General features: G+C 39.8%; 1 protein-coding gene across 6 annotated transcripts in view; it reads left to right on the top strand.

The window, feature by feature from the left end:
- The first annotated feature begins 2,316 nt into the window (after positions 1-2,316).
- The window catches only part of CNKSR2 (connector enhancer of kinase suppressor of Ras 2), a 297,838-nt gene continuing 288,285 nt past the window's right edge, over positions 2,317-11,869 (top strand). For 2 of the 6 annotated variants that reach the window (XM_036270511.1, XM_036270515.1), the window contains exon 1: positions 2,492-2,585. In XM_036270511.1, the coding sequence (XP_036126404.1) occupies positions 2,522-2,585 (64 nt within the window). In that variant the 5' untranslated portion in view covers positions 2,492-2,521. Of the gene's footprint in view, positions 2,586-11,869 lie in introns of all 6 variants that reach the window. The other 4 variants (XM_036270514.1, XM_036270513.1, XM_036270516.1 and 1 more) reach the window with 3 other exon arrangements.

Genomic DNA, 11,869 nt, shown 5'->3' with positions numbered 1-11,869 from the left:
TTGGTGTTTCAGCCAAATTTGTTCAATTCCTAGATTGCTGATTAGGTACTGGTCAGGAACACTCATAGTGACTCTCAGATTCCTTTGTAGTTAATTTTCTGATAACATTCGATGGGCCTTCCTCTTCCAAAGTACTGTTCTTTTTGTGACACTGATACAACCCTTCTTACTAGTTTTAAAAGTTCATATTCTGGAATCACCTTAACTTGATATTACAATCATGTGTCATGACCCCAGAGAAAGTATTTAACTTATTTAAGCCTTATTCATTAACTTATTCAACATTTACTGAACTATGTGTAATAGGCCCTCAGGATAGGAACTGAATGTGATAGTCAAGGTTTTCTCATCTATAAAATGTGGCTAATGCTAGAGCTGTTTTGAGGATGTGTGTAAATTACTCAGCACAGTACTTAATAAATGTTCATTATTATTATTAGCAGTATTTTGATAAAAGTACCTTTAACATCTCTCTATGACTGTAACCTTTAATCATTTGCAATGTGTCCATTCCATTATGTTTCTGAACATAAAAACTACTCTATAAATTACTAATGCTAGAAATTATCTTTTCTTCTAGAAATAATAATGCAATGTCTCAGACTCAGTTGGAATATAAGCATTCCAAAATACCTTTCATACCTGGTTAGCCAAGAAATAATTGCAAATCACAACCATAATCTAGATTATGACAGGTACTATACCTGTACCCTCTGCACACAAACTTGTCTAGAGAATCTAAATTTCTTTCCAAAATTTCCCATATACTTTCAAGTTCGGATTATTAGAAAAATAAATATGCCTACAGACCGACAACCTTAAGTTTTATTTGGTTTGTATCACTAGCCTGAAAACATCAAAATACTGTGGTTTCAGTTCTTTGTGTGGGGGTGGGGTAGGGGGTGTCAATTCATGTCAGTTGAGAAAAGTGGCAGTTATACATCTCATGTGGTAACTGAACTAGAGAAGATGGGTTACTGTACGAACTGGAAAAAACCTATTGACATTACTGAAATAGTTATAGAAATAAAATGAGTTTCTGTTTATTGAACGGGGCTATTTAAGAATGGCCAAGATAAAATGGTTATGTGGTGGTAGAGTTTACATCAATACTTTCTAGGATTAATTGTGATTTGAAGTGAAGCTTCATTAGGCGAACTTCCTTTACTCAAGGCCATATAGTACCCTGTGTAAGTGAAGTACCTAAGTTTTGAAGAATCACTTTGTTTACAATTTGTCACTCATTTTGAATCTGTATTCCCCTTCAGTTCTTATATAAGAATATCTGAAGGGACATCCTCTAAAATAGGTACTGGTGCTCTCAGCATTGGAGGAGTTGGCCGAAAACCCGACACAGAGCCTCTTTAAAGGGCACGTGGGCCCGACCTGTCTCGGTATCTCCACAACCGCACTGGCAGGTTCCCAGCCCCGCACACTGGCCCTCCTGCCTCGTCATCGCTGCATTTCTGGCTGGCTGTGCCCGGTTCCCGTCCGTGGCATTCCATGTCTCCGTCTCCAAAGGCGTGCGCGGGGCTCGGGAACCACCTAGGGAGCCCACTCAGCTGCGGGGTGGGGGGGTGGGGACGGGAGCGAGGAAAGCCCGGGCTCCAGCTGTAACCCGGTGCTCAGCGGTGTCCCCTACCCCTGGGCGGCGGGGCCTCAGGTACCTCCTCAGCAGCCTCAGCAACTGGTGGGCGGCCCGTCCCGCCGCCGTCGCATGGGCTCAGAGGCTCTTAGGGGCCGCGCTCCCGCCACTGGCACCTGACTGACTGACCCGGGCTCAAGCTCGCGCCGCCGCCACCGCCGCCGCCGCCGCGCACGCGCTCCTCGCGCGCTTCTGTCCCGGGGCGTTTCGCGGGGCGGGAACACGAGGCTGCGAGCCGCCCGCACCTGCCTGACTGACAGGCCGATCCCTGGCTCGAGCCTCGTGCAGGCGCGCGTACGCGCACGCGCCACGCGCGCCTGTCGTCGGCCCCGGGGGCGGGACCGCGCGGCCGCGAGCGGGCGGGGGGCTCGTGGCGCGCGCGCCCCGCACCCGAGGGCTGCAGAGAGATATTTTGGGTGGCAGGAGGCCCCTCGTCATTTCCGCCGTTCAGCTTGTCGTGCTGGGGCTTCACTCCCGCGCGCGAGGCGAGCGGGCAAGTTAGCTGCGGGCGTGCGGCGGCGGCGGCGGCAGCGGCTCCTTCCCTTAACGTCGCGACCCTCGGCAGTGCAAGCCATGAACTGAACCCCGGAGGGACGGAGACCCGAACCGAGTGGCGGAGCAGCCGCCGCTTCAGTAGGGGCCAAGAGGAGCCGCGACCTCGGCGCTTTCCCTCCTGGTCGCCGCTCCCACCGCTGCTGCCCGCCTTGTGCTAAGAGACATTGCAGCCGCGAGACCCGGCACACAAAAGCCGCTTTCTCCGAGCTCCCGGCTCAACGAGGCAGCGGCCAGCAAGGGATCCCACCTGAAAGCGGTTCGGACTGTAGAGTTCGTTTTGTGTCTGAGCTCTGCACCCCACACGGAATCGACCCCTCGCCAATGGCTCTGATCATGGAACCGGTGAGCAAATGGTCTCCGAGTCAAGTAGTGGACTGGATGAAAGGTAATGCCCGCTGTGCCGAGGGCGAGGGGGCCCTGGGGTGCGGGGTCCCAGCGCAGGAGGGAAAGGACGCCCGCCACGGCCGAGCCCGCCATCGGGGCTTCCGCCCACTGGTCGTGGTGCGCAGGGGTGGGGGAGCGGGGGTCCTTGCAGGGTTGGGGGGACTCGGAATCTTGGTCTCCTATTGTCTCCTGCCGCTTGCTCCTGAGCAGGAGAGGGGCGCGGAGAGAGCGGGAGGATAGGAGGCTGGACACACGGCGGCGGAAGACCGGCGCAATCCAGGCGCATCTTGCCCGATTTCTCTCTCCCCTTGGTGCCCCCATACCGGGGGACGTGGCAACTCTTGTCTCTCCACTTAGGGAGGAGCCCCCAAGGGACTTGCTCCTCTGGTCGCCCCTTCCCGAGCCCCTTTGTTCCTGGGAAACCTGACGCCCTCTCAGCAGCCGCCCCTGCCAGGTGCCCTTTCCAGCGCCAACTCTCCGGGCAACTTTTAAGCCCACATAATGGGGTTAGGACGCGGCCACCCCCGTTTGAATCGGGAAGCAACCACTCTCTCCCAGGTCGGGTTGAGGATGCTCGGGGAATAATTTACTTTGGGGAGAGGAAAACGGGCGTCCCTTGGGACAGCATCCGCGCTGCTGTCTGTGGGCTCCCTCCAGCGCATCACCCCGCGTCTTTAGCCGCCTCCTTTTCTGGCCGGTTAAGGCTTTGGACCTCAGGGCTTTTTCTTGGGGCCTGGACGCCAGGTGAGAGGTGATGCGCATTCAGATTCCTCCTCATTTCTTCCATCTTGAAGGCTCTTCCTGTCTTTTCCCTGGCAATTTCTAAGAACCATACTTATAGACACTCGCCCACCTAGTCAAAATCGTGGGCTTTTCTCTCGTCCCTGGGTTTTCCTGCCTCACTATCTCCCTCTGTTGTCTGAGTTAAGGGGGCTGTAGAGGACCCCTCCACCCCCCTCACGACTACTGCTCTCTCACCTCCCATCCCTTAAGATTCCTAAGATTTGGGGAATAATGATAGGGAATGAATTGGACTGAATAAATGATTCCTGGACACACTTGGGAAATGTTACAGCTTTGCTCGTGGTTGTTCCTAGGCACAGACTCAAGGTAGATTAGTCAGGGACCATAGATTTATCATTTGTGAAAAATGTGGGCTCTGAAATGATGGAGCCCCTTCTTAGGCCAGGTACTTTAGAAGGAAAGTGGGGTGATTGGAAGTGATTGAGAACGATAAAGAGAAACAATTTTTTTCCTCTCTTTCCCCAAACCCTTTCAGCTTCTTGGTTATTCTTGTGGATTTTCCTTTATCCATTTGCTTTCCTTCTAGTCTCTTATGTGCCCATTTATTCCTCATTTACTTCATTTTTTCTTTTCTAACATGTGCAAAGTGCTTTGTAACTGTAAAGCACAGTACAATGAGAGTGTATTTAATTAAATTGAATTCATTATTTATCGACTGCCCCCCTGTGTGTGGTGCATTGTGTTAAGGTGCCATGGGTGCCATGACTAAGACAAAGTCCTGCAGTGGCTCATCTTTTCTGTTTCTTCTCTTTACATATTTGCTATTGAAATTCTGCTTTCCTGGATTCCCACCAGCAACCCCCTCAACCCCCCCCCCCCAGTTGTCAGATACAGACAAATATTCGTCTTCTCTATTTCTCAGTCATGGAAGAAAGAGCAGGGTATATGCAAGAAACAGGAATGCTTAATGAAAGTCCTTTCTTTGCATTTGCCTAAAGGATTGCTTTAGTTTGAGTCTGTTACTGAAATTCTCAAAGGAAAGCTGTCTTGGCTCCATGGGAGTCAGATTACCTTCAAGACTACCTCTCACAAATTCCCATGATGCTTGTAGTGAGTGCTGCATACTCCATCTTCTTCACCACCCACCCTCCTAGTACATTCTTGCAGTTTAGGTCCACTGAAACAAGTAGAACATACGATGCACATATTCTGACACATATTATTAATGTTCCAGTACATTAGTCCTTTCAAAATCTCTCCAGCCTAAAATGCAGCTTCTTTGAAGTTGGGCTAACATTGATAGCTGCGGTTTTAAATGACTGCTATATTCAAGTTGAATAACTAATATTCATACATGTTAGTAACAAATTTTTGAGCTATTTGAAAAGATCAGTGAGGTTGCCAAGATGGAATTTTTGTATCCTTGTACACATTAGACTGGAAAAGAATAACTGATGTCATTATTTGTCTATTTCAAGTCCAAACCCCTTACTGATGAAATTTCCATAATCTTTATATAAATTTGATTTGAGATATCAGGAAATAAGATTAAAAAATAGTTGGATGAAACGAACATTTTCTCAACTTGCAACTTACACTTGTTACCTAATTAATTTTTCCCTTTCTACACTTTTCCCAAATTAAATTTTACAAAACACATTTAAAAACTACTTTTCACCCTTTCCTCAGATGCAGTAATGTTTAAAAGTCAACTAATTTAGGCTGTAACTTTGGAATGGCTAAACCCTCCTTTAGTTCTGTATAGTGTATAGTGTTATTAAGGCAGTGCCAAAGAATGAACAGGACTTTTGAACAACTGCAACACTGTGGGAGTTCTTCAAAGCATGCTCTTACTGTGACAGTTTCATCACCCTTAATATTTAAAGCATATAGCATATGCTTTCAACTAGTCCCAATCACAACTAGTTATAGTTCTACATAGTAAGGTACATGTTTTATGCTCTTTCTAAGGTAGTTTTGTCTTTACTAAATAGAAAAGGAATCATTTAACATATAAGAATAGCATGACCATATATTTATGCTTCTAGACAATTTATAAAAGTGGTATAGAAACTCAGTAAGCAGAGAGGGAAATGAAGGGAAATAAAAAAAGTGTGACAAGATTATTAAGCTTTGGTAGCATATATTCAAGATTATTTATGAAAGACTATATATACATTACAATTCATTTTAATCTATTACTTTTTATTAAAATATATTTGAGGGAGACACAAATATTAAATTATTGGTAAAGATATAAGGAAATACTTGCATTTTTTTTTTTGCTCACCCCCAGTTCCACTCTTTGTAAAATACAATGCTCACTGAATTTTCTGTTGACAGTGAAAATTTGATGTGACACAGTGTCAGTGTTAGTTCCAGTAAATATATGAACTCTTCATGAGTCAGTAAAATAAACAGTTATATTGCAGATTATCCTGATGGCTATTTGAAAATATTTTATAGTCCTTAAAAATGGATTTTATAAAAATATTTTTGAGAAAATAAAAATAATTTAGCATTTGAAACCAACTTTTTTTCAATTGGAAATTGCATTCAGTCCTTTTGTAGTTTTGACAAAATATTTAAATGTAAGATGTTTTACAGTCAATAAAAACAAAGCAATTATTGGAAAAAGCTATAGGCAGAAAAGTAGGCCAAAAACTTTCTAATTTTTGCTCAGTCTATTACTCTAAAATTATTTCTGATTTCCTATGTGTTCACTTGCGGGGCTGGAAATACCTCATAATCTGTAGTTGTTTGAGTCTACATTTTTGCCCTCTGAAATACAGCAAAAACCTCTGAACACTTTAGGGCTCTGATTATTAATGTTATTAATTTTCCTTGTCCATGTCACACCCAGTAATTCCAGTTTTCTTTTCACATCTTTTCCAACTTTGAAACTCTTTCAAAATATCCACTTGACTCAGATGAAATTATTTTCTGGAACAAGCTCCTTTCATGACATTTTCCCAGTGATCTTAATCCTAATCTGAATCAAATAAAATGGAATACTTTTTTCAGAATCAATCAACAGGCTCCGCTTTGCTGCTCTTCTGTTATGGTCTCTGTGACCTAGCTCTATCCATTCTTATATTATTGTGATTCCCAGAATAATCTAAATTTTAAAGATAGCCTCTTCTCAACCCATCTCACAATTAACTGCTCTGCTTTTCCCTGTTTACTATAAACCATTTTCTTTAAGAAGCATTCACGGACTTCTCATTTCTGTCCTGATGACTCAGCCATCTTGAGGATAGAAAATGAAATACAAAAAAAAAAAGAAAGAAAGAAAAAAGAACATGAAATACATTGTTTTAGGTATGAAGGCAAAGATAAAACTAATGTTTTACATACAACTCTACTAAAATGGAAAATGCAGTTATGAAATTAGGTCGATTTAGTATTAAGGTCAAATGCTGTGAAGGAGAATGTATCTGATAAGGTAAAGAAATGTTGACAGGTACAATGATTTTTAGTAATTTTTCCTCCTCATAGGACCCACAGCTGAGGTTTACATATATCTTAATTAGATGAATGAAAATGTCAAAATTTTGAGTTAAACATTCTTGAGAGAGAGATCAGAAATAATTCTGCCAGGAAATTGAGAAGAAAATACCGCAAAAAATAAAATATGATCAAATTGGTCCTACCACTTCCTTTTGAAAAATTCTTTTTATTTTCGATTGCAATGTGACTAGATAGTCGCCAACAATCACCTACTTTGGATTTGATAATTTTGGAATAGGAATTCTTGTCAGTTTACAAAAAAATGCAATTTACCTTTTTGATATGTAAAGTTTAGTTCACAAGAAGCATAATTTTATTTATAGTGTCATTAACATTTGCTCTTTAAGTTAACATTCATGATTAATGCAGATCATGAAAAAGTATATTTGTGTATATATATTCTGGTCCTTATATATTATGTACTCAGTACTTCTTTATAGAAGTACTTTAATGAATTGTTTTAAATAAATTATTCCCTGCATTGGGAAAATTAGTCTAAGTAAGGGATGGCAATAACATTGACAAATCTATGCCAAGACAGAGACAGGTACCCACTAGTACATTTGGTAAATTTTAAAGTTTCACATATATACAAGCACGAGTGGAAAGTGAAGATGATGATTTTAGTAAGTCAGGAAGGAATCCATGGGGAAGGTGGGGTTTTAACAACCATTTAAGCAATTTAATTAAGGCATATTGTAAGAGGGGTGTATTCTAAATGTAGAGGCACAGCAAGAGACTCTAGAATTGTGATGGGGTGATTAACCACAGGGGTTATATCTAGGTTTTTTGTGTTTTTTTTTTGGTTGGAGGACAGAGGTGGGCAGTAGAGGGAAAGTGAGGGAGGAGCCATGAGTAGGTGGTATAAAAGTACAAGAACAAATCTGCATTTCACAAAGACAATAAAACTCTCATCATGTCCTGACTTTAAATAAATACCACATTATAAAACTTTGGCTGCCAAAAATAAGCCCACAAAGAATGTGTATTGAATTGGTACAGCTGTTTCAAATCTGTTTCTCAGGAATGATTTGGAAATAATGTTAAAATGAGTTTTTTGAAGATTAATTACATCACTAACATTATGTTGTTGGATATTTAGAATTTTACTGATCCAAATTCTTTTATGAATAATGAGTATAGGCTTTTAAATATTAATGCTGTTCTTAAACCAATGATAAATTATAATTTTCATTTACAGCATAGTGACCTCAGATTAGGACTTAATTTGTTCTTAATAACATTTTTAGCTTTCTGTGTGACTTCACCATAGCACCTCACACATAAGGCTTATTGTGAAAAGTAAAGGATTAGCTTCTATAAAGAGTACTAGAATGATGGATCATCTAGACTAATTTATAAGGGGCAGGAGGAAAGGAGGTTAAGTAATTTAGAAAAATTATATAGTCTAAAGCTTATTTTTTGTGATTTTGTCACGGTATAGTGTCTGTCTAAAGAACAGCAAATGTAGTCTTCAGTATGGGATCATAGTGTTGAATAACATTTAGTGAGTGAATTCACATTATTTGTACATAAAATAGGCCTGTACTCTCTAAAATGGTACATTTCTATGGTTGTGGAAGCCAAAGAATCAAAAGAAGCCAGAGTTGATTTTTGCTAAGTATTTTAAAACACTATTTTTATATTGAATCAAATATAGGTATTATATTCATGTTGTGGAAAGCAAAACTGGCATGATTTAAAAGATGAGACCAGAGGCTTAACAGGAATTTTAGGCTTGCAGCAGGCTGCTTAAAGCTGCACTTCCCAGACCTCCCAAGGTTATAAGTCCCTTGAGGATTACAGATATATCAATGGAAAAGTTTGAGAAGTGGTGGTTGGGTTTAGAAAAAGTAAAATTCATGTACTTTGCTTCCTCTTTTTCTCCTTTTGCAAATGACAAAATACCTTTTCAGCCAAGGTCAAGCATTTTACTTTTGTTTGTTTTTCTGATCCATAAACCTGTGGTCGGGATGAACTTCTTGAGAATGATTCTCATCCAATCTTGCTCTTTTACTTCTCACCCCATTAGCCTAAAAAATTGAATGGCTTCTCACTGTTTTTAGGATAAAGATCAAAGTCCTTAAAATGGCTGATAAGACCCTTGAAAGTTTGGCTATTGCCTGTGAGGTAAGCTACACTGGCCTTCTGTTTGCCCAGCACTAGGCCTTTGCACTTAATATGTTCTCTCTTTCCTTTGTTCTTTACCCAGATAAGTCCTACTTATCCTTCAGATCTCAAGCCTCCCCTCCACTGTTTCAGAAAAGCCTTCCTGATACCCTGGGTCACATCAAATCTTCAGTTATGTGCTGTCCTGGTGCCATTCATATATTTATCCTGTTTGCTAGTTTTATTTTTACATTAATTTGTATTGTTATTTGGTGAGGGCAGGGACCACATCTTTTTTGCATAACAAAGCAAAAAAAGTATATGGTGAAAAGTAGGTATTCAGGAAATATTTTTTGAGTGAAGGAATAAATAAATTAATCCACATATTTCTTGTCTCTGAGCAAATCTGATTTCCTAAATTACAATGCACGTAAAGTTCCTTATAATGCTCTAAAGCAGTGGTTCTCAACCTTCCTAATGCTGTGACCCTTTAATACAGTTCCTCATGTTGTGGTGACCCCCAACCATAAAATTATTTTTGTTGCTTCTTCATAACTGTAATTTTGCTACTGTTATGAATTGCCATCGGAAATATGTGTTTTCCGATGGTTTTAGGCGACCCCTGTGAAAGGATTGTTCGACCCCCAAAGGGGTCACAACTCACAGTTTGAGAACCACTGCTCTAAAGGACACTTCAGTGCCAAGTTGTATATCATGTGTCAGAATACAGTATAAATAGGGTTGCTTTATCCATATTTCATTGTTGTGTTACTCTAGCCAATTCAGTAATCTAAATCATGTTTTAGATTCATTTTGTTAATATTAATAATTTCAATGAATTCATAACACTTCTGTGTTTATGATATAAATGTTCTAAATGTGCTATAAATATCATTTGCTGATATCATTTAATAGTCCAACACTATAGGCAAACATTTCTTTAAAAAATTAAAACATATCCCTTAAGCATTCATTTTTTTTCAGACAAATTTTCTAATTGTTTCTTTATTTTGGTGTTTTCAAAGGAACTCTAAGAACATATATGCATAACCCATAGACACAGGCAACAGGGTGGTGATGGCCTGAGGGAAGCGGGGACAAGGGCTGGGTGGAGGTGGGCAAAGGCAGGGAAATAGGGACATCTGATTTTTAAAAATAAATTTTAATTAAATTTTTTTTATTTATTTTAGAGAGAGAGGAAGGGAGAGGGAGAGAGAGATAGAAACATCGATGAGAGAGAACATCGATTGGCGGCCCCCTGCATGCTCCCCACTGGGGATCAGGCCCACAACCTGGGCATGTGCCCTGACCAGGACTCAAACCAGTGATCTCTTGGTGCATGGTACTATGCTCAGCCACTGAGCCACACCGGCTGGGCAAATAAACTTTAATTTTTAAACAAAATATAAATTTATTTGGACTAATTTTTTAAGGGTACTTGCTAAGGACCTATATGGAGAGTTATTGTAAAGGGTTAACTTGTTGAATTCAGGTACCTTTTACAGATTTAGTGAATTCCATGCTTCTGGATAGCCCACTAGTAGGCAAGTTATAGATATTTTTCTAATTAAGCATGTTCTTCCCCCCAAATTTAGAATGCTTAGAATATCAATGACAGTAAGCGAAATTTTAAAGACCTTAACATAAATATGCCAATCTGTTAACTCTTAATAAAATAATACCTTCAGACTTAAATATTCTAGCTAGTACTGCAAAAGAGTGGATTGCAGTTGTACCCTGATTTGAATTACAGATAACTATTAAATAAGATAGAAATTTGGGACTTTAAAGATGTATCTTGTTTTTTGTTCAATTTAAATTATAACTATTAATTCTAATGGAAGTTTTTATTATATTAACCTTACTCTTAAATTTTCAGGAAAGAAAGGATTGCAGCCCTGGCCAGTTTGGCTCAGAAGTTAGAGCGTCGGCCCACGGACCAGAGAGTCCAGGGTTCGGTTCCCACTAGGGGCATGTACCTCGGTTGCAGTTTGTCCCCAACCCCAAGGGTCATGTGGGTGGCAACCAGTTGATGTGTCTCTCTCGCTCTGATGTTTCTTTCTCTCTCTTCCCCCCCCTTTCCCTCCCTCTCTGTCTGAAGATAAATGCAAAGAAAAAAAGTGTCTTTGGGTGAGGATAAAAAAAAAATGAAAGGATTGCAGATATTTCCATAAAATCACGAATTTTAAAATTTTTAATTTTACTAAAGTACAATAACTGCTGTTTTAGTTTTATGTGTTCATCTGCTGAATATTTTGTGACAACAAAATTGTTTTAAGAACCATAATTTATTACATAAACCAAAACTCACAATGGCATTAATGTATTATAATTTGTTATGGTAAAAATGTTATGAAACTAATATCAACTATAGTACACTTGTCTGTTTTATGTTTATTTGACATTAATGTTCTTGGAAATTAGTCTTTTTAGATGGGTTGGATAGTCTTCTGATAACATGATAGATAAGAAGAAATCACATTGTTAGTTGCTTTTAGAGTGTTGCCCAATATTATTTTTTTGTTTGTTTGACCTTTTTGTTTTGTTTCAGCCACATCTGCTATTTTTAAAATGGGCTTGTAACATGTTTTCTCAAGTAATATCTACAAAAAAAAATCAGCAGAAGTCTGGCTTAGATCCTACATTTTACTTTTTTCAACTTGTTTACCAAAGATTATGAAAGAATCTGTTTTCTAGCAAATTGTGAGACTTACAATGTAATTGATTAATAAAAAAAAAACCTTTTAAAATACTTGCCTTAAGTAATTATGCTGAAGATTTAATTTCAACATTAGCTGAATTCTTGTTATAATTTTGGTATGTTTTATATGTATATATGGGAGTTTATTTTTTCCTGGTTGAGCAGAAAATTTATATTTTAATTTTGTGCAATTTATTTATATTTGGCTTTCAAAATAAGCC

Source organism: Molossus molossus, unplaced genomic scaffold, assembly GCF_014108415.1.
Source record: "Molossus molossus isolate mMolMol1 unplaced genomic scaffold, mMolMol1.p scaffold_m16_p_2, whole genome shotgun sequence".
Lineage (NCBI taxonomy): Eukaryota > Metazoa > Chordata > Mammalia > Chiroptera > Molossidae > Molossus > Molossus molossus.
The sequence above is the reverse complement of the archived record's forward strand: the minus strand, read 5'-3'. Positions and strand labels throughout refer to the sequence as shown.